This window comes from Etheostoma cragini, chromosome 1 (genome assembly GCF_013103735.1).
Source record: "Etheostoma cragini isolate CJK2018 chromosome 1, CSU_Ecrag_1.0, whole genome shotgun sequence".
NCBI lineage: Eukaryota > Metazoa > Chordata > Actinopteri > Perciformes > Percidae > Etheostoma > Etheostoma cragini.
The window spans coordinates 29,084,627-29,110,997 of record NC_048407.1 but is presented as its reverse complement, the minus strand read 5'-3'; the positions used below and the strand labels follow the sequence as shown (position 1 = coordinate 29,110,997).

The 26,371-nt window shown below is 41.1% G+C and overlaps 2 protein-coding genes across 4 annotated transcripts in view; one reads left to right on the top strand and one right to left on the bottom strand.

Moving 5' to 3' along the window:
- The window catches only part of LOC117945992 (BTB/POZ domain-containing protein kctd15), a 29,265-nt gene extending 5,872 nt beyond the window's left edge, over nucleotides 1–23,393 (top strand). For both annotated transcript variants that reach the window (XM_034873764.1, XM_034873755.1), the window contains exons 3-5: nucleotides 4,477–4,621; nucleotides 10,857–11,162; nucleotides 19,995–23,393. In XM_034873764.1, coding sequence (XP_034729655.1) covers nucleotides 4,477–4,621; nucleotides 10,857–11,162; nucleotides 19,995–20,153 — 610 coding nt within the window. In that variant the 3' untranslated portion in view covers nucleotides 20,154–23,393. The remainder of the gene's footprint in view (nucleotides 1–4,476; nucleotides 4,622–10,856; nucleotides 11,163–19,994) is intronic.
- A 748-nt stretch (nucleotides 23,394–24,141) lies between these two features.
- Nucleotides 24,142–26,371, bottom strand: part of LOC117947615 (transcription initiation factor TFIID subunit 4-like) — an 83,359-nt gene continuing 81,129 nt past the window's right edge. For both annotated transcript variants that reach the window (XM_034876705.1, XM_034876715.1), the window contains one exon: nucleotides 24,142–26,339. In XM_034876705.1, coding sequence (XP_034732596.1) covers nucleotides 26,166–26,339 — 174 coding nt within the window. In that variant the 3' untranslated portion in view covers nucleotides 24,142–26,165. The remainder of the gene's footprint in view (nucleotides 26,340–26,371) is intronic.

The following is a 26,371-nucleotide window of genomic DNA, read 5'->3' as shown; positions in this document are numbered from 1 at the left end:
CTCTCTCTCTCTCTCTCTCTCTCTCTCTCTCTCTCTCTCTCTCTCTCTCTCTCTCTCTCTCTCTCTCTCTCTCAGTGAGTGTACAGTTGGCCTCAGGGCTCCACTTTCCACTGGAGCCATTGGAAGGAGGGGCCCTTTTGTGTGAATTAGGATAATGGCTGACAGCAGAAAGCAAAACAATTACACTGGCACAGCCGCATACGCTGCGTTCAGCCATTTCCGGTCGAGCAGGGCTGAAAATGGGACGACTAACAGAGCAGGGTTGAAGAGTTTAAAGTTGATGATTACTTTTAATAGATTGGCCACTAAATAATGTAGCATGCCGAGAGAAAGTTAGTCTAGTAACTAATGTGTGGTTATTCATCTTCTTCTGCGGGCCATATTAAGGGACAGGGGTCATGAAACATTGATGCACTCTCTGTGTAGCTCTCAAAGAGGACAGTCTCAGCAGTCACTTGAACAGAAGCTGAGGAAATTAGGGGAAATGTTCCAGAGACAAGGAAACTATTTTGAAAGGACCACTGGACATTTTTCTCTTTAAAGAAAAAGTCTTAGAGGTCTACAGATTATAGATCTGTTCTGGCTTCATGCTCTTTCAGGGCTCCTCTGTATCTAATGGTTGAATTTTTCTGCAAGCTAAAATCACCATAATTAACATAGTAAACAAGATGTCATCATTTAAAGTTAGCAATTGCTATATTTCCTTCCATTTCTATTCCATTTCATTAGGCCCCAAGTGTTTTGTGCTTTTTAAAGAGGCTACATGGCACTAACACTTCGCCGTGATCTACAGTAAAATTAGCTCTTTGATAAGAAGTGTGAAGAAGGGTTTTAATCACTTAACATGAAATAATAATGAGAGTTAATTGTTGCTCTTGCGCAGGAACAAGTCAAGTTATGCAGCTAGAAAAATAACAAATTGCATATAAAAACTGGGATTGTTAGCAACACATATTGTGAGTATAAGAGGGGGGATGTTTGCCTAAAGCATAGTCAATTAATCAGTGATTGTATAATTTAGTACCTTAAAATAAATGCGCATCATAGACCCATGTTGGCATATATTGGTTGACGGAGCCCTACATAATGACATTTACTCCCGGAGAACCATGTTAGAAGACTTTTTTGTGACTTTAGTATAGAAATGTGTAAAGGAATAAGAATTTACACTGGAACCTGATTTGAACATAATATGCATCTGAATTCATATTGAATTCTTTGTTGTGAAACTTTTTGTCTCACACTTTTGGAAGAGATTTCTGAGAACTGTCGGTATATGTAATGTCTTTAAGTAGGACTTAGCAAATAGGAGCCAGGCACAGTAGCTATCTGATTTTTAACTTCACGCTCCCCCCACTTAAAAGCTATTGTGGGCAGACCTTGATGTCAGGCTGGACACACTCACCAACATCCCTGGGTGTGTTTGTTTCACTTTGCAGGAAGCTGCTGGTTGTCTTGCATTATAAGACATCCATTAGTGTTACAGTTTCCAGATAGCATTTGTGATACTTGCGCTGCGTCCCCCTCCCACCTCCTGCAGACATGTCCCTGGCAGCTTGGAACCGCTGGCCGGCGGTAGCCACTGCAATAAGGACTCTGCCAGATTTTGCCCACCTATACTGCCCCGCTGCCTGCCCTCACTTGGCACCGCTGGGGTGGGAGATCTGAGCTGTTCCTGTCCTTGATAACCTCCCACACCCACAGCCTCCCTCCCTTTCTCTGACTACATGGAGTTCTGTCACAGTTGTTTATAATTCACCCACTCTCTCCATCTCTCTCTGTCTTCCTCTCATATTCTGTTTGTTTCTCTTCCTCTTTTCCTTTTTCTATCTTTACTTCTCTGTATTTTTTGTCTTATGACTTTTTTGTCTACCTTCCCCTATCTTTGCCTTTCCCTCTCTCTGTTTCTTCCTCTCAGCCTGCTTGTCTGTTGGCCTGTCTGTTTGTGTATCGTCTCTCTTAATTTCTCTATGTACCCCACACACACACACACACACAAACACACACACGCACACACCATTTTCTCTCTCCCTACCTGTTAACAACCCCCCTCCAATTCAAGGATTTAACTGAAAAGGAAAAAATGACGAGACCAACAGAGAAAGAGAGAGAGAGAGAGAGAGAGAGAGAGAGAGAGAGAGGGGGGAAAGAAAAAGAAAAACAGGCAGCATTTTAATTGCTTTTTAAAAAAGTGGAGATGAAAAACAGAGTTAGCCTGGAGGGGTATGGTGAAATTCTAGCTGGAAGAATTGCAAGACCATATGAGAAAGGAACACCTCGGGCAAAACAGGGAGATGAGTATTGGTTTTTTATAAAGCATTTTGCATCGATTTCCAGAGAGAAAGCGAGTAAGGGAGAAGGATGGAGACGGAGGGAAAGAAAGAAAGAAAGAAAGAAAGAAAGAAAGAGAAAGAAAGAAAGAGAGAAAGGATGGCAGGAGAGTAGAGAGGGGGGAAAACTGTCTTTGCTCTGCCTCTTTGCTTCTTCACACAGTCAAGTCAAAGAAAAGGGTGAATTTGATGTGTTGGCTTCGGTGTGTTGAGCCGACACATCGGGGTCAGGAGATACCTGACACAACCATTACATACAAGCTCATACACTTTCTTTTATAGTACATGCTTGTAATTGTAAATTCACTAAAAGGAATCTGTGAGAGAGCCAGCTCCGCTCCCTTCCAGTGTCTTGTGGTAGAGTTTGACAACGTCCGTGCTCAGGCAGTGCTGGGTGTATATGTGCGCATTGGCCGGCACGTTTGCAAGTCGATTTTTTTTAGATTTTCTTTGTTATAAAACTTTGTCAGCCGACCTAGAAGCCGTTACTGTGATTAAAGAGCTGATTGCGTCAAAAATTATGATAATAGCAGCAACGCAGCACCCTGCCAAGAGCTGTTTCTCAGAAAGATGATGGAAATGGCCAGAGAAACCATTAAGGAGGTTATGTGCAACAGATTTCTTGTGTAAATCACTCGTACGACTTATTTGCACTGGAAAGGCATTGCAGGTGTATCTGCTGAGGGAGATGCCAGCTTTGTATCAAAATGACTCACAAAACTAAATCAAATTTTTGCACTTCACAGTTACACATGTTTAGGCTTCAGGAGTACAAATGTTTTAAAAATTGTCTGAACTGCCTTCTAAATATTTTAGAGATGCTAAAAAAAGCCTTTTAATTATTCAATATTGAAATTAACAAATAGAAAGAGTAGATCGGCCCAGATGAGATTGTTAGACCAGCGAGAGAGGGACCTACAGGTAAGCTGCAGGAAAACCACACGATAAGGGGAAAATAACATATGTCCAAAAAGTTTTTCAAGGCATAGCACCAACATGGTGTGATGAAAGTTTAAAGATATTAGCAATTCACACTCTTTGCCTTGATAAGCCCTTATTAAACTAAACCCTTAATCTTTCAATATAGTGGAAGTGGTTAACTGTGGGACACTATTAGGCAGCAACAAGTGTCTTATTATTACACCAAAGTCTCAACAATATTTGGCAAAAGCTGTTTATTAGTGATATCGATGTAATTTTGGCTAATGTGATTGTCAATATTTTAACTCTTATTTTCTCTTTTGGATGTTTTTCAGCCTTTTCTTTGCCTTTAAATGTGAATCAAAAAACTCATCCAACAGCAGCAACAGGAATACCAAAGTGAAAATGCAATATGTTCTCTGTAAAAACGTATGATGTAGAGTCTTGTTTCTTTCCTGAAATCAATTTCTGACAACAAATGCACGTTTTTAAAGGCCACTGCGTTGACTTCATTTTCAGTGAGGGTATTCAATTTCACCAAAATATGTTTCTTGGTTTAGATTAGTTTCATGAATTGCTACAGATTACAAAATAATGTAAATATACTTTAACATGGGCAATGCAAAAGCCATAACTTGATCCTCAAGTATTTATGTCAATATATCAACAGAATATTGGGGTGAGATTGTGTTTTATATAAACAAAATACGAACATGTGAAAAATGTGACTCTGCAGACAGATCAACATACAGTAAGAGTGTAGCTGTCCAAATCCCTCTTACATTTATAAGAAAGTCAAACTGTAACAGTAAAATATCTTTTTTCAGCTTTCCTCCTCACATTAGTATGTGGACCTCCACCGTTTCTTTCCTCTGTTTCATTTCCATCTCTCAGAAATAATAGAGCTGTAATGCTACATTCGTGCTATTAATTTCTGTAAGTACAAGCAGCAAGCGTGTGTGTTGTTGTAATCTCTTCGCAGAAGGGACACTTCAAACAAGTCTGGAATGGAGGAACTGTGCCTTAAGCCCCTTGTTTCAACCTGGGATGCTAATGCATTTCAAGCTTAGTGCTAATAAAATTGAGAAATAAATGGAGGGTAATTGTTTCATGCATTTGAAGAGAACTGGCTCATTCAATTATGTGTGTGTGTGTGCGCGTGTGTGTGTGTGTTTGTGCGGCTGCCTTCGTGCGCATGTTTGTGTGTGTGTATTTCAATTTTCAGAATCAGTCGTCTGTTCAATGGCACCGAGCCCATCGTGTTGGACAGCTTGAAGCAGCACTACTTCATAGATCGGGACGGCGAGATATTCCGCTACATTCTCAGTTTCCTCAGGACCAGCAAATTGCTCCTTCCAGATGACTTCAAGGTATATACCCGCACCACAACATACTGTATTGTTTTTCCTTGAATGCCCCATCAGTTTGTCATAAAATAAAAAGCTATGAGTATGTAAAGGCATCTGCCAAAATACCTAGTAGTATGGTATGAAAGTCTAGATTGTTGTCAAGATACAATAGACTTAGTCTTATGTATATATATTTGTTGATGTTCACCTGCCGTCTCAGGGATTGCATGCGTTCAAAAAAGATCTGAAACCACAACAGAGCCGCCAGTGTTTTGTTTTCACAACAACTAATGTAGACTCACCTTCTTCCCATTCAACACATTAATTACCTTTAGTCTAAGCATAAGCAGTTATTAGGACATTTTTTGGTGGGGGGGTTGTATGGAAGCGATTCAGTTGGGGTTAAGAGGGGTGGAGAGGTAAAAATGCTAACTTGCTAACTGGAGCATGGTCCAGTGATGTGTCTGCCAAAGCCCTGAGCTGTTGTTTTTCACTCTGAGTGGTTTCTATGGAGGTGAGCCCAGGTGAAATAGCCTGTATGCCCCTCTGTTCCCCCGCGCTCTAATGACCCACTCCCGCTCAGTCAAGGACTCTCTGGGGGAGCCGAGGCATGTTAGGACAGTTTACATACAAATATACATACTAACACACTCTGCGCTTAAATATACATGCATCTGTGCACATGCACTTTAATCTTTAAGGGCCACTGAAACAACATTGGCCTGTATTCAACTACTGAAGCTGCACACACCTGGCTCCTGTTTTAGTGTTGATTAACTCTAATGCAAGTGAATGCATATACAGAACAGAATGTCCGTCATCGTACAATATTAAATGATCCAACGCACATTTCAACAAACAAGTTATCTGTCTCTGTCCCAGGTTGATAGAGTAAAATGCTAATATATTTAATGCTAGGAGCTGTTAAAGTTGATGAAGTTGTACGAAGAAGAGATGGAGAACATGTTTCTCATTTAATTGGTCTTGAATTGTCAGACCTTCCTCCACAGTCCCGCAAAAGGGGGTCTGTCTAGTCCAGAAAAGCTTTCACAGCCAATCACAATTGTCTTGCGTGGCGCTAAGTGCCGAATGGTGCAAAATAGCCTCAAGAAGGAACTTGTTTGGGTGGAACATATGTACGTTCAAAATTTGTTTTGGTAGCAACAGAAAACTTAGATTGGACAGATAGTCTAGCTGTCTGGATTCACCCTGCAGAGATCCGAGGAGCTAACCATAGTCCTCATAAATCCACCGGGGTTTGAAATGCCAACACAAAGAAAGAGGAAGGTAACGGACATCCGGCCGAATTTACGATTCCCGAAAGTGGAACGTCGTTGATATAGACTACTCATTCATAAGACATGGAGCGACATTAACATGTATTTAAAGTCTGGCAAATGTTTAATATTTGCTTTCCTTCTAGCTCTGGTTTGCTCTTTAACACTTCATTAGAAAAAGGATCTGGCTGTTCAGCTGCTAAATGCTCACTATGTTCCCCAGCCAGTTGTTAACATTGTCTATCTGCCGTTTACTTTCGGGCAGGTAGTGCTCAGTTGGTTTATCAATACCTTTATACTGAAAAATCAGCTGCCATCTGCTGCTGAATATGAGGTTGATGAGAGATTGAACCAAAACAGTAAGTTGCGGAATGCAAAAAAAACCAAACAGTGAGCTGAAAGTTGCTAAATAAGTATCCTCTGATGTTCATCTCTATGGGCAACTCCTTTCACTTTACAGACAGGTGATCCAATGTTGATTTAAAAAAATTAATTGAAAAGTGCAGCTTTAAACCAATCTGCTGGAATTATGAGCAAATTAATCTCACCCCCAAAAGTATCCATAGAACTACATGATTGTCAAAATTATTATATATTCTGCCTAGAGCTCCTTCCTGTTTGTATTCAGTGATACAGTTTCCTAGGTGCATTCTAGTCTTCACTTCTACTCCACCTTAACTTGCGTGACCTTTCCACTGAGCTGGTGCTTGTTCATCATCTCTACAAGGGAACACAAGGAAGGCGAGGCCAAGCAATTCAGAGCCAGAGGCAAACTCTCCAGGCACCACGGATAACCTGAACGAGAGCCAAACCTCAGACAACAGAACATGACATGAAAGCCCCGCATATTTTCAGCAAATGATGGCCTGACTCAGTACCAATTAGTTTTACCTTCCTTCCTGTGAAGTCTTGACAGTCCAATCAGGCACCACGGTTGAAGAGAATGCATTGGACTTCATTGTTTCAACTCATTATGATCCCTTCGCATAAGCCTGTGTTGATCTGCATACCTTTCAATTTGCGTGAGGCCGGGGAGAAAAAAAATGCAAATAGTGAGAGGCGGAATTGTGCAAGTCCTTATCTGAACACAATCAGGCTTGCCGTCGCCCCAGGGCTGGGTCTGTTCTGTTGCTGGCAGCCACGGCGCTGTGTGTTTTGCTAAATCAATGTGAAAGTCTGAGCAGAATAGGAAAAGAAATTGTTCAGCCTACATCAGTGGAACAAAATATTCACTATTAATATCCTCCCTCTTCTCATTATTTATACAACAATTAATCACAAGAGCGTAAGCAATGCTCAGTCACATTGAGAGCATGGTTAGAAACGTTAAGCGTTAATGGTTTCCGCGTCGGTTTATACCGGCTTTTGTATTGCACTTTAAATCAATGATGCTTTGTTTCTTTAGGTAATAAATGCAAAGAATGGCAAACGTTTTCATTTTTTGTGGGTGCTGTATAGTAGTAGTAGTGGTAGTAGTAGTAGTAGAATTGGATGGATTTTCGGTCATTGACCTCTTTAATTAACAACCTGTAAATCCCTGCTTGTATGGCTTTAGTCATTTTTTTGTCCAAAACATACAATAGGTCAATATCAGTCCTTTGACTCCCTTGTAGTGACAGATTCCATGATTTTCTTGCTCTTCTTTTCTTTCTCTGCCTCCCTCTCTGTCTCTCCCTCCCTCTGTCCTTCCCCGAGATGTTGCCTTGCCGGTGGGCGATCAGGTCGGATCATTATTTTAAAGCTCAAACGGGCTGTCTGGACATAGGATTGGGGGATGAATTGTCTCGTAGGGCTGGCAGCAGTAGCAGCAGCCAGCAACGAGCTGTTGGCCCTGTCTCCCTCTCATCCTCACCTCAGCGCTTAGGATTACTCTGTTGTTTTCTGCGCTGCTCAGGATGACTAAAGTGGCTCGCAGACAGACCCCTGTTAAAAACATATCCATCCATGGCTTCAGACCTGTGAAGGATGAGGAGCTACACTTTGATACAGAGAGCTGCCTGAAGGGGAGCGTCTCAGTATGAGTTTTGTCAGCTGCAGCAAGAAGGCCAGCAGAGAAAAAAAGACAGCGAGAAAGGGAGAGAAAAAGGGAAAAAAGGACACCGTCCTCCCTTCTTTCGCATTCTGAAATCTTAAATATTAGGCTGTCAGCTTAAGATGTGTTGCGTCAACGCTTGTCCAGATGGAGTTGTACATGGGTGTCGTTCACAAGCCTCAGATGAAGGCACAGTTTAGATGATGGGATAAACTAGTGAGGAAGAATTTTCAAGGCTAAAGAGCTTGACAGACCTAGCAGTGTTAATGAATATGCTGTTTGCTGCCGTGCTCTGTTTCTACACCCAACTTTCTGCAGTACAAACAGACAGTGTCTCGTTTTTCCAGGGCATTCAGACTTTGCACCATCACATGCAACCTCAATCTGTATCTATTAAATGTATAACCAAATTCACAATGGGTTGTTTTCTGTGGTTTGACCGTGTCCATGCACTAAAAACAAACTTTAGCCAGGAGCTATAACATTAACATCATGCATGAAAAAAACTTAAAATGCCATTGATGGAAGTTCATAAACTGAGCATGAATTAAGCTGTCATTCTTTGTCGCTGAGAAACAGTAGTCAGAACACAGATTTATTAATTACTAATTGTTAAGCAGAAAGATTTGCAGCATTTAGGTGTAACCTAATTAAATCTTGTTCTAATAGGAGCTTAACATCGGGCCGCAAGCCTCATTAACATAAAACTCTCTCCATGTGAGGAATACATTAAAATGCTCCTTGGCTGATGATTGTCCTCATGTTCACTTGCACATATCTTTTCCTCACCTCCGTCTGCCTCCACTAGCGAACCTCCGCCTCCCTCTATTTTCTATGGTAGCGGTGAATGATAGTGCCATCTGGTCTTGTGGGAAATTAGAGGCAAGAGCACAGGGGCAAATGGCCCCCAGCAAACCCTGCCCAGGAGGGAGAGGCAGGCAATCTGTTGCAGACTGTCTGCACACAGGAATGCACCATCCAACTTCACTGTAGCCGTACTGACGGCCTTTCTGAAGTCAGCTCACTGAAACATGCTAAAGGCTAGCACAGCTCTGCCAAAAGCTACTGCGGAGGAGAGCTGCAGCATGGCTATGCTTTGTTTACTGAGAGTGTTGTACTGCTGATCCAAGGCAATCCCTGATCTTAGGTTATTGTTCTTCTATCCAGAAGATGCATTACATGATAAAAGTGAGATGTTAAACCCTGCTCTGTTTTGGACCAACAAATAAACAAAAGTACTTTTACATTTGTTTGATTCTTATCCAGATCAATTTACCATAAGTGCAGGACTTTTATGCTGCTGACATTTCAAGAAGCCTAAGCAATGAGTTTATGGGTCAGAAACTGTTTATGATGCTTTGATCCTTAGTAATGGTTTCTTGTGACAGCCTTTCTGAGGTAGGACACCGGTGGTATCTGATAAATGTGTGCAATGTGTGCATTTTGCAATAATCATCACAACGCAATTAGATATTTGTCCATCCATTCATGCCTGTACCGCACAGTTAGTAAGGGGTGTGAAAAAAAATCAATGTACAATGTATTGCAATTCTAGCTCAACAGATTTAAAATTGATTAATTGAATTAATTGCTATTATTGTGTATACTACCACATGAGAAAAGTAACTACATTTCCAAACTGTGAATTGTATGTTGAATTGAAAATTGATTTTCAATCGAATCTTGAGCCTACAAATCAATGTAGAATCGTGACATTTTTGGAATCGTGCACCCCTAGTGTTTCACAACTGTAGATAGGTCAGATGTGCAGATGAAGCCAGAACAGCACCCCTGGATTAATTAGTGGTTAAGTGTCTTGCTCGAGGACACTTTGTCATTGGTTGCTGTAGGGCAGCCATCAGGATACCGTGTAAATATAGCTTCCACCGTCATCCTGATGTTCCACAGTAGTGTATATGTGTTGGGTTTGCTCTGATTACCTTGGTGTAATGTAGTAAAAGTCACAGCGTGTTAGTCACATATGTAGCCGAGAGTACTGTACAGTACATCTGTGATTCCTAACCAGGGGTATGTGTACCCTGGGGGTACGTTTGCAGTTGCCAGGGAGGACCTTGGATCAAACAAATAAAACAATTATTGAAATTATGATTTGATTGGAAGAACACATTCACATAGCCTACTGAAGTCAACTGTAATAACTTAAAATAACATTTTGCAGTTATGTAAGAGTGTGTAAAAAGTTAGCAAGTGAGCACAGTACTCAGAAGAAGTCAGACAGAAATGGTAGAAATAACTAGTTAAAGTAATGACTAAACAGTTTGAAGGATTAGTCTTAAAGATAAAAGTAATGGAGAAACTGTTTAAATAGCTCAAAGTTGAAATAGTCAGCTAAAAGTAAGGGCTTACAGTAATGTTAGTGGATATATGGTTTAAACATTCAGCTATACTCCAAGTGGGAGCGACCAGGAAGGCTAATGGTTGCAGGATTGCTAGTCTATATCCTTGACGTTCCAACAACGGGATTGTTCCGTTGCTGCCGGAAAAACTCTCCTCCAGAGAGCTTTGGAGGAGAGTCTGGCAAAGCGAGACCTGGGATTGCTGACTAAACCAATCCTAGTATTGACAGTTCAGAAATAAAATAACAATACCTTCTTTTATATAATGAATAGTATACTGAATTTGTAACATGCATTTGATTAGGGTTGCCACCTGTCCCGTGAAATATGGGATCGTCCTGTCACGAAAAACTAAATGCTCTTTACCTAAAAATTCACCATAATTCAGGAAATTAAGTGTCTGACACCGTAAATCTCATGAAGGCCCTCCGCTTGATTTGTGCATAGGGCCGCAAGGTGTCAAGGTGTCAAAGTTTCCCTTTTTTCCACATTGAAGGTGGCAACCATAGCTGTGAAGATACCTCAGACCAAAAGGTTGGGAACCACTGCAGTACATATATGCTAACTGACTGCATTCATCTCCTGTGTAGGACTTCCACCTGCTGTATGAGGAGGCACGCTATTACCAGCTGACGCCTATGATCAAGGAGCTGGAGCGCTGGAAGCAGGAGCGCGAGCAACGGCGGATGGCGCAGCCCTGCGACTGCCTGGTGGTTCGCGTCACACCTGACCTGGGCGAGAGGATTGCGTTGAGTGGGGAGAAGATCCTCATCGAGGAGATCTTCCCTGAAACCGGAGACGTTATGTGTAACTCAGTCAACGCTGGCTGGAACCAAGACCCAACACACGTCATCCGCTTCCCCCTCAATGGCTACTGCAGGCTCAACTCCGTCCAGGTAACACATTGGACATCCGATTTGGCAACAGTAGGCGACACATGTTTGTCATATTAGTAATTGAAGCAACCCAGCAGAGTGTTTTCACAGTTTTCTACAGGACCTCAATTGATGTCCTGTTGTCACTATACATGCACTACCAAATACTAAGTTCATTTTAGGAATATTAAACTGTGATTGAAATCTGAATACACTAAATAATAAACTAAATGAAGGTATTGGTCTGAAATGAAAATGTGCAAACTAGACAGTAAACAGAAAACTCTTTTTATAATATAGCCAGTTTTTACGTTTCATTATTAAAGGCTGAAAGTTTAATGAAACACAAACACCGGAGAACCAGCAAGTAAGTCTCAGTGCTGCCAGATTTTGAACTTTAAGTACAGCTTCTCCTGTCTCATGATATCAGGTTCAAAACTTTACTAACAAATTAACTCTCTTGAGCTTTAGGAAAGATGACTTGGTACAAAGTGGATTTCAGTGAATCTATTTGTTTGTGGCACCATAACTGAATATGTGCGTTCTCATGTATGCAACCATGTGGTTTAAAGGCAGACAGGGCTACTGTGAACAGCTCACACAGAGTGGTCCTGGGTTGAGATCAACCCTTTTGTTGCTTTCCCGTCTACCATGAACGTTCGGGTAAAAATTGAAAATGAACCTTTTTGGCGCTTTTGTCCAACAATTTTGTAGCTTTTTTCCATTGCTTTTGATGTTTTTTTGAACGTTTTTGTCAATGTTTTCACTTTTTCACAACACTTTTTTTTAAAGTCCATGTTCAATAAACCTAATGGACATGACATCTTACCTAATTTCTGAGTTAAAAAAACAGAAATTATGAATTTTGACTAATAGTTAAGATCAGAGGATGTTGAGAGGATCACAGACTTAAGTTTTATGTTGAAGTTAATTCAGGATGCTGTTTTGAAACCATTTAAACAATTGTTTTCGGGCAGTTTGCTTGAAAAGAAACCATACTTCTTTTATAAAAAAAATGAAATTACAAGGGTTGAATTAAATTCACACTTGCAGAGTCAACATGAGAAACAGTGAAAGACAAATTACAACTACCTATCTACCTTGTTAACTCAGTAGTCACTGCAGGCCTTTGGTTGAATACACACCATGTGTGTGTTTAAGGGTTAAGTGTTCAGTAACCTTAAGGCACATCCTTAACAGATCCATAAGGTGTTTAAATGGATGTCAAAACATATTATGTAGTACATGCTTTTGTGATTCGACTACTAAATAATACAATATTGCAGACACACTTAATGGAATATATAAGACTTCAAGTAAAGTGTTTCCTAATATATTTTTACCTTTAGGTTCTTAGCTAGCTTTTTATTTTTCCAAGCATAAAATCTTTTCTGCATAAGGAAGTGAAGATAATTATTATAAATGCGCAAGTCGCTTGTGTACATTTTGTCTAGACTGCTAGTTTTGCATCTGTTTAAGCTGGATTTGGCACTGTAGGTGTCTTATGGCATCAGTCCCATCTTTGAGGTTAGCCATAACTAATAAAATAAATGAGTAATGGCTTGACGAGTCAGTCAACATCATTTGTGGCTGCATGTTGTCACAGTGGAGATTTTGTTTTTACCTTTATTTATCCAGCAAAGTATTTTTGCTGCACAAACAAACCGTTTTCACCACCACCCCTTCAATACTGTCATTCACACTTAAACATCTGGCTGGGATTTGTACTGTACGACCAGAGCTTTGATGGCAGCTGTACAGCTCCCCTGGTGTTACTGAGCCTTAGCTGCCTAGCACAGCGTCTGCTGAAGGAGAGGAGGTTGTTGCTTGCTCTATATATCAGTCCAGATATTCTGTGTCAATTAGCAAACTCTATTTTACAAGCATACGGCATGCACACTGGTTTTCAAGCTAGAATTTCAACTCAAAACTTTGCTTTATGACAATTTGCATTTTTTTGTGGCTATTTGCACTGCGTTTTGCCACAGTAGAGATAACAGCTTGATGTCACTAACTGAGATAATAGCTGCTTTGATGGAGCTACAGTCAGTTTGTGGAGAGATTACCAGAGGTAATGGCGGCTGTGTCGTTTTTTATTCTGTCTAAAGATGGACCCACACAGCTTCCAAGTGGCTCTTGTGGCTGTGATTGAGCCGAGCCTGTCCTCTGTAATACGTGACTGCTCATTGTTTTTACAGTATGTTGTACCATTTTCAAACAGGTAGTCTGACTGAGATCTCTTTGTTTAAAAGAGAAGTTGACAGCAGTGTGATATAGCGGTAAAACGTTAACAAAAACAACTTCAGAAGAGTAGTTTTACAGTTGTGTTACCCAGAGTGGTCTGTAAGAGGGAGAACGGGGGAAACTTAACAGTCTCACACCACAGGCTTGATATAACACACTTCAGTGCCCACAGCCATGAACAGGCCAACACATTGAGGAGCCTTCCCCCCTCCAGCACCCAGAGGCAGCCTCTCCCAGGCAGGCTAGTGTGCTCTGACACCTCCACCTCCCTCCTGCTAGTGTGAGAGACCACCTCCAGGGCGGAGAGCCAAGCAAGCGGGACAAAGCACGTGTGGACTGCGGCCATGTTTTCCTGCGAAAAAATAAAGAGAAGAGGAATGGAAGGGGGGAAAATGATATGCATAATTTACGCTTTACTCCTTTTTAAGACACAGCTCCTTTAAAAAAAAAAAAAGACTCCAATATAACACCGCTCAAGGCAATTGAAATACACGTATTGCATTTTTTAATACCATACTTACAATTTCTCAAACAGCCTAAACCGGTTTATACTTCTTTTATAGATTTTTAAATGACTTGCAATATAATTAATTGGCCGCATCAACTAACACAACATTTTCCCACTCTGTTTACCAGTGAGAGTGGTTGTGGGATGTGAGCGCGTCTGATTAACATGGTCTTGAAGGAGTTTTTATTGTTTAGGTTTTTATTGGGCTGCTCCTCTGAAGGCGAGGCGAGCTGAAATCCTCTTTTCAGACAAACTGCAAACAGAAAGATCTAGAGCTAGCGCTTCAAGGTTTTCCTTGATGCTCTCCTTTGTCTCACAGTATGGCCTGACTTGGTTAAGGCAGTGTTAGCAGTAGTGTCAGACTCTTGCTGGCCCCTTCAAGAAACACAGATACATACACTTCTGTGTAAAAAACACACACTACAAACAATAAGCCGGCCCAGTAGAGGGGCCCCGGCTCATTGAGTCGATGTAGATGAGGACACGAGGAGCAGATGGAGGTGTTTTTCGGTGTAAGAAGAGATTTTTCTAAACATCAACTCATTCTGTCCTCTCTCATTGTTGTTGCGTGAAGGTATGAGAAGGTTGGGAAAATAATCGTCTTACCCGCCAGACAATGAGACTCTGATCTGATTTCAAACCTGGACCCCAACCCAGGGGAACACACACCCACACACACACACAACCACGCCCTGCAAATAGAGGAAGATCAAGGACAGAAAGGGAGTGGGGAGAACAGAGTATTTTAAATGGACTGGTTTTTGAAGAGGTCTTGACAGGAAAGAGATGGATACGTAACAACTTCTAAATATACCGTGTTTTCTATTTAGTACACGTCACTGGCATAGAAAATTCATTTCAGTCTCAAATGGTTTTATTGAAGTTAAGGTACTGTTGTCTTGCCGAGGGCTGGAAACTGCGAGACCTTGTGATACTTTGGTCCCAATGAGATGACATTTCTCAACACTTTACTGTACACTGAGCAGAGCAACTTTTCAGTTTTCCAGTTTGTGATTCTTTTTTTATTCACTTAAAAATAAAGTAACACCACTAGGGTCAGTACATGTGGTTATACTTCAGAGTGACACATCTCATTTAATTACTCAGTGGTATTCAAAGAATTTCAAGGGCTCTTTTATAAAGAGTATCAATTTGTGATACATTATAATATCATCTTCTATTTACCGCTAGTTTGTATACATTTACAGAAAGAATATATTGAAAGACATCTTCTATTTATCGCTAGTTTGTATACATCTACAGAAAAATTATAATGAAAGGAAAGACATCTTCTATTTACCGCTAGTTTGTATACATCTACAGAAAGAATATATTGGAAGGAAAGTCTTCAATGTATACTGTAAATGTAGCCCCTTCTTAAGTCCTTCTTCTTAAGTGTGTTGTGTGTTGTGTGTTAAATGCGAGTGAGAATAAACAACTCCACCTTGGCGAGTGATTCTCCATGAAGTCATGACTAGAATTTAGGGAATAATGCATACCACCTGCGCTGTGATGTAGATCCAGCGGAGAGAAACAGAGAGCAGCAAAGGCACTTAACGAAGGGAAAACATTTAGCCAAAGAGTCACAGAGGTGTACACACACGCGTCCCAGAGCTGGAGCCGGGCCTGCTGCTCCATACATCACCATGATGAAGCACTCAGATCAGACCGGAGCCAATCCGTCCTTCATCAATGTGACAGCGGAGCCAGTCGTAGAAGAGGGCCCCCTGTCCCCCTGCTGCCCTGGCGGGGAACGCAACGTGTCGCAACACTCTCTTACATGTCACACTGCCACTCCATCAATCCTGCGCTGGGTGGAAAGAGAAAGCACAGCTCATCAGAGCAGACAAGGCCACACAAACACCTCAGCTGTGCTCCTTAGTGGCCCAAGCGACAGAACAAGACATTAACACTGCTGTGGTTAGGGCTCTCTGTACTGCCTGTGTGGCTCAGCATCGGAAGGCACTCAGGCCCAACAGGCAGCAGATTAACCTGCAGTATGGTGAGGGTAAAGGACGATGTTGCCCGCTGATAGCTTCAGCAGTTGGACACAGCATGGATAGTTATTGGAAAGTGGAGCTTTCTAAGAGACATGAGACACCTGGAGGAAAATACAACAGCATTAACCAGATAATTCCCACATTCTTTCACAGTTTAATGAGAAGAAATTAACTTCAAATGACATAGAATATACAACGCATATTTACTGCTAAGCCACATAATTATGAATAGACTGAAAGAGTGTCATAAAACATCCGTCATCAGTGTTAGACGTTTGTGGTAAAAAAACAAATGATTACTCAGAATTCAGAATGTCCCCTCCCCTGAGTGTTTTTAATGTAACGTTATTGGATCATTATTAGTGATGGATGACGGTGTGAGGAGCACTTTAAGGTTGCAGTTGTTCAAGGTAGAACTAATAATGCATTCATACGCTTTAACACTGAATCATATTTTAAAAGCAGGCACTTTATTTTGTGTGTAAAATATGAATCTGCAAAGCACAGCAGTAACTAGTGCTACCAAATAAAGGTAGTGGAGTACAAAGTACAATTGTTCCTTCTGAAATGTAGTGGAGTAGAAGTATGAAGCAGCATAGAAAGGAAATGTCCAAGTTAAGAACAAGTACGTCAAAATTGTGAATACAGTGTATGAGTTTATGTACTTAGTTGTTTTCCACCACTGGTAATCTTAGTTTTAGTACCACAAAGCCTGAAACCAGAGACCACAGATGAATAAGAAAGAGTAACTGAATGAGTCACATCCTTCATCTTCACATGCTCAAGTCTGTTCTGCTTAGTGTGGACTGTATTGTATTGACCTCACCCTAAATACCTCTGTTCCCTGTCTAGCTCAGTGGGTAGGCTAATTACACTGCCAGGGTTAGGGGTTGCATTGCCCCAAGGGTTACCCCAACTAAATTACTGTGTGGATTTTATACTACTTACAGACACTTTGAATCAAAATGTCCATTTGTAATCATGAGCTCAGTCTTGTCAGCTCCACAAACACAGCTACTTGATAAATGTTCTGCAAATGCTATAAGAATATATTACACTGTCAAAGTGTTTTTGTCGCTTGTGCTTTTCTACAAAAGCTGGCAGATGGCTCGGAGAATTAGAAAGAGTTGGAGCTTCTCGGCTGTTTTATGCCAGATGCTTGCAATGAGTGGAGGATGCGATGCAGAGACTGCGGTTAGCGCTCCTTGTCACATATTAAAGACTGTGCATAGTTAAACAAAAGCAACCCCCTGGGTGCAGCGCCCATCACATGCCACATTGTCTGTGTGTGTCATTCGTGTCAATCAACTCTGAGCCTGTGCCATGAGAAGCAAGTTTCTTCCAGCACCTCCTGAGAGGTGTAACAAGTATGCGTGCACTCCGGTGGCCATCAATATTACATTGTGCGCCGGCTTTCAGCCCTGGGACTCATTCGCTTTGATTCCTGCCCCGTCATTTTCACTTGGTTGAAGATATACGGTGCTGGGAGGTTAGAGGAGTGAGACGGATACACAACCCCTCCTCGTCCCTATTGCAACCTTAGACTGAGTGGCAGCTCAATGAGATGGTTTTATGCTGAATGTTGCGTGTGTGTTTGGGGGCAGATCCCTGTGCAGCCAAATCGACCCTGTGACAGTGAGAATGGTTTATTATGTTTCAAAAGTATACGGATCACTGGGAATAAAGAGAGACGCTTTTATTCATTTTGTGCTTGGATCACACGCAAGAAGACAAGAAGAAGTTCAGGATAGAACTGGCAAACTTTGGTAAAGTATTGTCAGAGCCTCTGTATTCGGCTTTCCTGTTTAAAAAAAGAATAAGGTAGTGAAATACTTCAAGCATGGCCACAGCAAAACTGAAACTATGCCAAGGGTCTTCTATAAGTTCAAAGCAGTGCACATGAAAAGGAATAATTAGCTTGAATTCCATTTGACGTAAATCTTCATGCTTGGAATGAATCGTCGACCAATCAGATTGCGTACATCCAACTGGCTGTTGTGATGTTTTGCTATGGTTTTGCTCAAGTGATGCAGGAAAGTAAGAGAAATCTGCATAAGTTCAACATAAGCTGGCATCTGAAAGCCTGCAGTCACAATGTTGTGCTGAACGGAGCCACCAGGACATGTTTTAGCTTTTTAAGCGCGTGCGTTACTTTCTGTTGTCAGCTGGGATTGATTTCAGGACATTGTCCTGTGGACATTGAAACCTTTTGCTTGGATCCATCTTAATTATTCAGTGTATTGTTTATTCCCCTGTGGCACTAATTCAAAGTGTCAAACTGAATTTTTTTTTGATGGGATTCTTATAGTCATTACAGTATCCTTGAATCAGTTACAACTATCTATAATAATATCCTTAAGTCTTTTGTGATGCCATGCATTAATGATAAAAGTGTTTTCAGATTATCTTTATTGATCAGGCCATTCTCCTCTGTGACCGAATTCATTGCCGAACATGACAGTCCCACATGTGTTAAGAGATGATGGGGGGGAAATGCAATGTGATGCAATGATCAAAGAAGGCTATGTAATATCATTTCCATAATTGTTAGGCTCCTCCATCGTCTGTCATGGATTTGGGAGTGTTTGATGCTTGGGCAGGTCTCTTAATTAGCCATCCTCACCATCAGCTGTCTGCCGCCCCTTCTGTCTCACAAATTACAGAGTTAGTCGACGTCGTATGGCTAGAGGACGAAAATCTTTCCAAGTTGTCCTTTATGTTTACAAGCAGCATGTAGGCCCACATTTCAAGTTTAATTTAAGAAGTGGGTTGAGAGGGCTCAGGTCTGTTCAACAAGTTGGTGTGTGAATACGTGTGTTATTATTTGCATTTGGTAAAGTTCTCTACTTGCTCTCATATAATCTTTGTGTGTTTGTGCATGTGGTTGATCTCTGTTGTGCTAATCCCCAGTCAGGGGAGGCTGCAGCCCTTCCGACCTGCAGGCCTAAATGACTCAAATTTAGCTCTCCTGTAATTAGAGAGGTCATTCTGCGCCATGAATGTATGTGTTAGTGTGTGTGCGGGTTTGGGCATCTGAAGAAACTGATCTATTTTATAAGAACTTCTCTGGCTCTGTATCTTGCAGGATGGGGATAGCCCTCGGCGAGACCTTTCATTTCCATGCACTGCACACTCCATTAAAAAGGACGGGGGAATAAGTAAATACACAGCACTCCTCGCACTGGGATTTCAATATACCCCCCTCCAAAATAAAACATCCCACAAGGATTATGGCAGATGAGGAGAGGAGAGAAAAGGGATCTTGAAGTTCACATGTTTTATGTCCGTGCATAGCTGCGTGTGTGTTTATCAATGGCCAGAGTCGAGTCCAAGCATGCATCCCCGTCTCCAGTTCCCTCCCCGCAGCTCCTGCACCTTGTCCTCACACGGATCACCCACAACTCCCTCTCCTCATTCCCCACACGTCGTTCTCTCCTTCGCTCACGGACCTCACTTCTCCTCTCACCCCAGCCTCATTACTCAAATTAGGAGCTCCAGTAATCACAACGCTGAGCTCCACTCAGACTCTTAACACACCTCACTCACACCCCGCTCTCCTCATCCCTTTGAGCTCATGCCTTCGGTTCAGTAGCCAATGCATCTCAAGCGGCATGAATATTGCAGAGGTGGTGTGATGTTGGACTGCCCTCTGGTTCTATACCATCACTACGTGTGATTTGGGGAGGTGGGTGTATGTTGTGACTGATGGAGCTCTGAGGTTGATGTGGGAATAGATGGATATCAAAAAAGTGATCCGAGAAGTACTTATATTGGCTGGCAATGAGATATCTAAACTTAACTAAACTTTAACGACCGTAATTAACATGGTTTTATTCTGTTTGGAAAAGTTGAAAAGTATTTATCACAATAAAAAAAGGGGGTTAGATTAAAATAAAAGTTTGACATTTTGGGAAATGTTTATGTAATTTGGGAGTTTAAAGAAAGCAAATGACACAAAATGTTGAACATTTTCTTTAAGAATTATGAAATTTAAAACCTGCATTTCTATCGGTAATACTTCTATGTTAGACTTAGCTAAATTAACATGTTCTGTTATTAATAGGCTTCTCTTTACTCTCCTCCCTCTGTCCCTGTCTTCAGGTTCTGGAGCGTCTTTTCCAGAAAGGTTTCAGCGTGGCGGCGTCTTGCGGAGGCGGCGTGGACTCATCCCAGTTCAGCGAGTACGTGTTGTGTCGCGAGGACCGGCGGAGTCTTTCCATCAACACGCCCATCAGGATAAAACAGGAACCGCTGGACTAGAGCATTCTGGGAGAGGGACTGCCAACCCCACCAATACTCCTCTCATCTTCTCACGCCACCCCACCCCGCCTACCCCTGCCCCCTCCCTGCCTGAACAGGACCACAGCCACCCCCAACATACCTAAGTATTAGCAGTGGCTTGTTAACCTCGCAAGCTCTGCAGAACTCTAAGGGGAATGTAGTACCAAACAAAGGAGAGAAAAAAGAATTAGCAGCAAACGTTTTTCATTATGTTAAATGACGCCCAAAGAATCTGGGACTGTGATGAAAACAACAACAACAAATCGACTCAACAGCAGCATACTTGAACCATTTTTGGTGCCATGAGTTTTCGCTCTTCTTCTCATAAAAAAAGTGTCCTGAACCTTTTTGGAGTGACACAACTATACGGCCCCTCCCCCCACCCTTCTACCCCTCTTTTTAGTTGTGTATCATCCTGTTCTGTCTCTGTATGAGGCCCATGTCTGGCCTGCTATGGGACAAGAAAGCTGTTGGCAGACAGGACGCTGTTAAGGATGACAGAAAGAGGACATAATCCCATCTCGCGAGTCACCGGAAAGGCCCCAATCCCCCCGACCCCTCGACCCTCCAACCCCATCCCACCTCACTCCCCAGGCCTGGCTACAGATGGCGGGGCCTCGCCAAAAACAGCATTGTTTGCCAAAATGATTTTCATTGTCGTTTCTAAAGTATGTTCTTCTTACTTCTTTTGCTGTTCTTATCATGAAATGGTGTAAACAATTATTATTAATAGGATTATTTTTAATGTCTCTTTTTTCCTTTCTCCAATATGAAGGATGTTTGAACGTTATATTCATTAGGCTTTGAGAGCTTGTGAGGGAGCGTTTCTTGGCAGTAGCTGCAGAAACTCAGATGTCTGCGGGCCATGTGGCTAAAGCGATCTGGCTGGCAACGCATTCAGAGACGGGAAAAGTCCCATTGTTTGAACAGGCATAGAAGAGAACCTGGATATTTCAAAATTGTTTATAGTCAAATGTGTTGCACACATAAAAAATTGCTCTGGATTTTCTGCTTATTAGCTCTAAAACATATCTCCGGTGTTTGCTCTTTTGCTCGTATTTAGCAGAAGTTTAAGACAGTTTGAGTAAATTTGGAATTCAGGTTGAAACTTGCACAAGCTGTGAGTGTATTGCAGTTTTGTTGAGTTAGAATGTGAAAGACTTGAGGACCAAGGGTGGACGTTTACCAGTATGTCTCGTGATCAGCAAGAGATGTACTCTAAATGCTTAATGTTTCTTTGCACTTAAACATTTCCTACAGAGCTGCCCTGTCCTGTCCCCCCCCCCCACCCAACACTTGTTTGAACCCAGTGACCAGTGCCAATCAAGCTGTTTATCTTCTCATGTTTTTGGAGAGTAGAACATTTAAACATTTAAAACAAGCTACTAAAGGTGACAAGGTGCCTATTTCTTGATTGTACAAACGTATAAATGTCTCTTTTTAGTTCATAGCTAAAAAAGACACAAAACATTATACTTAAAAAACGTCAGAAGGCAACTGGCATTTGTTCCTCCAAGCCTCCAATATTTACAGTTTTGTTGAGAATAGCTTTCAGTACCTTCACAAAAAAGTTTGAGAGACACAAGTCTCTGTTTGTTTCAATATTGTCACTCCTAAGCCAAGATTATTTCGATGGTTCTTCACATGTACTGTATGTATGTCAGAACCCAAAGTGAGCCCAGCATCAGCTTCTTATTCACAAAGAGGCAAGTGGGTGGCGTTTACTCTATCCTGCTCTCATTCTTTTGGTCTTATCCTCAACATTTCTGGATCAAAGACAGAAACAAGAAAGGCCAAGTTGTCATGCTTTGTATTTGTGTAACTTACAGATGCTGTTTCTTCCATTCCAAAAGAATGAAAAAAGAAGAAGTCCATTCTGATCTTTGTGAGCTCTGGCCTTAGTTTGAGTTAAACTGGGGTTAGTTTTTTAAACTAGTTGTTTATTAAAAATTGAAAATCTGACCATGTTGTAATATGTGCGCTCTCCGGATAGCCGCTGATTAAATAAGACCAATGAGTGGATAAAGATGAGCTTGAAGTAAGTGTAGCTCCCAGTCCAGCTCACTCCTCCCTAAGGGTCTCTCTCACAATCAAGCCCATCTTTGTTCTGACCTGCCAGTGGCCTGCGCCTTTGCATCCAGTCGCCTCAAAGGGAATGGTCAACCAGGCCTTTCATGTGCTGAGGCATGTTGGGCTCTTCACAGCGCTCCTCGCCCCCCTCCGCCTCCCCGAAGGCTCCCAGCTCAGTGGTGCCAATAGAGACTCAGGTTGCACCCCCTGCTGCTGTGTCATCCCAGTGCCCTGGATTTTTTTCAAAAACGTCCTCCTACACTGTGGCTCACAGGACCACACTGCAACAGACCAAACTGATGAGTCAAATCTGAGCATACTCCAAACTTACAGTACTGTACAGTTGGGTGATTTGATTGTGCTGCTGATCCTGATATATTTGATCCAGTTGATACGTGGTGTGGAAACTCATCTGGGTTAGTTCTTGAGGAAAAAAAAGATCAGTGTTGTCCCATAACCGCACGTGCAAGAATTACTTTTTTCCAGGGAGGAAGGAAAGAAGGCATATTTTCTCACTGATGTGCAATTTGGAAATCATAGAATGGGCTTTTATTAGCTCTAAAGAGCTAAGGGGTCATAAACAGTAGAACAAAAACATAAATGTCTGTTCACGCCTACATGTAAAGTAAGAAAAAGGAACAAAAATTGGCAGTTTGGGGCTTCTGTCTGCAATACCCAAACATGGAATACCCTGTTTTGACTCTGCAAATAAGTGCAGGTTAACTACAAAAGGTAGACAAACTCAACAGGACTGGAGACTTCATAGACATCACGTTCACACATGCCATCGTTTGAGATAAAGTACTGGTCAGTGTTTCAGCCAGTTCAAATGGCATTCACTCCACCTCTAAGGCGGGTCCGTTGTACAGTTATTGTATATTGAATTATCAGGACTCTGGGTTTTACAGGACCCTCGTCTTTTTAGGAAACCTCTTGGTCCTCTTCACAAAAACAATGAAAAGAATTCAAAGCATTACATTGTGTACATATGGATTAAAACATTTCAATGGGTATAATAAGGTGCAAATGTATATTATTTAAAGTGTTTAAAACAATTAGACTGTGGTATTAAAGGGCATGTGTTCATTTACAGTGTCTCCATTTGACTTTTCTTGCATATTTGCGATAATAAAAGGATGTACTGATGTATATCTGATGTGTGTCTCATTGATCTCCACTTCCTGCTAACCTGTACCAGCTTACTATTGCTTATGTACTATTGCTTATGTACTACGGTGATCTCGAGAAGCATTTCTGGCAGGTGATGCCAGCATGTGAGTATGTGGTTGCTGTATTCAGTAAGCTGATCTGTGTCCTGTTATTAAACTGATAAAACCTAAGAAGTCCACCCAGCCTACTGTACACAAGCATTTGTGAGATCCCCGTTCATTTTCGCAAAGCAGGAAGGTCGTCTTCAGGGCTGAATCCAGATCAGCAGTCCGCAGCTCCAGTGGGACTGAGGAATAGGCCGAGATCTTGGAGGAAAAAAAACAATATGCTCCCAAACTCCAATATTGTGCACTGAGTTAAACAGTTTGGTCTTTTTGAAAATGCTTCTGCTTAATTAGCAGCAGAAACCTAGGGGGACTTTTCGCAGTTGAGCAGCAGCAGCGCCTTACTCAGTTTGTACTTAGCATGTGCAATGTTAGAAATGGAAATGAAGCCGGCTAAATTGACTTTAGTTAAACTGTCTTGCTAAAAACATAACAGCTTATTTTTCCTTTTAAAGAGTAAGGAATGAACAGAGCAACATATGGCTTAGTTATTAAGTCAGTTTAGAATACATTTTGCATTTTCTTTATGCCTGTTAGGACTACCTTAATACCTACGGACATTTTAATGTTGATGCAGTTCAGAGTAAAACAAAAAGAAGAAAAAAGACAAAGACAGCATCTGCTCAGTTTAGTAAACAGCTTATTTATTCCTTTACAAAATAGGTACAAATACATAAGTATTGTTTTTTTTCACACAAACAGGAAATTGTCAAGATATGTACAAGTTTACCAAAAATAACGTGGTTCTAATAAACACACTAGTTTTGTAAACAATATTTACAAATCATCCGTACATTGAAATGTTATTTCCCCCGTCTGTTTACATCAGTAACGTTGTCCTAATATTTTGGCTAAAAAGCTGTAGCAGTAGTAGTAGTAGTAGTAGTAGTAGAAATGTACTCCTGTGAAACCAACAGAAACCATAAAAATCACTAAAAAAAGATTTGAAATCAATCATTATTATAGATATTGTTGTGCTTGTTTGAAAACACGTTATTTTGGAGATAACATATATAAATATGTGTCAAGCATAAAAGCCAATCCCAAAAAAAAAGAAGAAAATATATTAATTGTTAAAAATAACTTTTGTTGGCAATACGGTTTCCTACTTAAAAGAGCCATTTATTTGCTATAATACAGTGACAGCTTTGAGTTGTCAGGTAAAATAGATGTAAAAAAGTGTTGTCAAAATGTACAACGCACAACAGTTGTTCCAAATGCCACCAATATTTAAATAAATTTCAATATGACAAGAAAAGCTGCATAGAGGCCAAGATATTTAGTTAAATAGAAGAAAAAAAAACACATAATGGACAATATACAAAAAATAATAAAAATGCGATAATGCAATACAGCATGTAAAAAGCAGGCGTTTTTGTCCCATTCCCAATCTCTTCAATATAGTATTACAAAGACAAAAACTAAATAGGGTGGGGGGAGATGGATTTTAGGCTAGAATCAACTGCTTCCCTCTACAGTTATACTTAATATTCCACAATCCTTTACAGCTGTGAATTTAATTTGGAATCAAAATACAAACAGGTTTAAGTGCTTTTGTAATTCAATCATTACCAAAGGGTAATGGGGGGCTAAAAGGGGATCCAGGGCACACCCGCAAAACTTAATTTCTTTTTTTTTTAACATTATTAATGAGCAGATGTGTACGACAGTGAGAGGAATAGATAAAGGAATGTCTGTGTTGATCCTAGGTTTCACAGTCCCCCAGTCCTTAAGCACTTAAGCAGAACTCTGAGCATGATAGTACACAACGTACAAACATCTAGTCATAAAAACAATGTTCACATTATGTGTGGATGAATTTAAAAAAAAATACTGAAAAGGGTGACCAATCAGAAACTTGTGTCATAGTGCGACCATAACTTTGTTTAATTACCTTTGTAGAGAAGGTCATAAACTGTTCAATTCTGACTCATTCAAAGCACATGGTTGTACAAAACATCAGGTCTCATAATATTGACACATGGGTTATTCCTTTTCTTACAAAGCTTACCTGTGATAAAAAAATATACATGCTGTTAAATAATTCAATAGGAACTTTTTACACATACAGTATTGAAACGTAACGTGATGCTGTTATTTGGAATCCTAATGTTGCAAAACGATGTCTCGGTGTAGAAATCAGTAAAGTCTCTCATTTATTGAGTTCAGCTAAACTACATTCATTGAACGATGTTCAACAAATAGCTCGTGGAGAATATTGTAGGTTGTAGGGTGGTGTGAGCATAATTCTCTTTGCCAAAATAATCCTTGCTTTAAAGTTGGTTCTTTAAAGCTACTGCCAACAACGTTTAATAAATACGGAGTTCTGGGTTGAGTCCCACAACGCAACAACTTTGTTCCTTTAACAAATTCAACTTCAACTTTTTGAATTTTTATATGGCCTTTAAAGTCAATGATCTAACTACACACCTACTGAGAAGACATGTAACAACAGTTTTATTTTTTGTATGTTTTTTTCTATCTCTCTCTCTCTCTCTCTGTCTCTCTCTCTCTTCTTATTATTAAAAGCTACATCAAACGTCATTACAGTACATATGTAGACACAGCTGAAACAGTAGACCTGATCTGAAGGCACGTGGCTGGAAAAGGAGGAAGAGGTTGAGGTGGGTGCTGAGCGGAGCGGAGGCTACTTGAGCAGGGCGCGGTAAAGGAGGAGGGAGTGGGCGGTCTCTCTCTCCTGCTCCATGTAGAAAATTAAGTCCCTGAGGTTGACGCGAGTGATGCGTTGCCGTGTGTACTGGCGTGATGAGGTGGACGGGGTGGAGGAGCTGACCGGGGAGCCCGCCGTACTGCCAGAAACCTGAAGGCGAGGGAGAGGTCAAAAGATGAAAA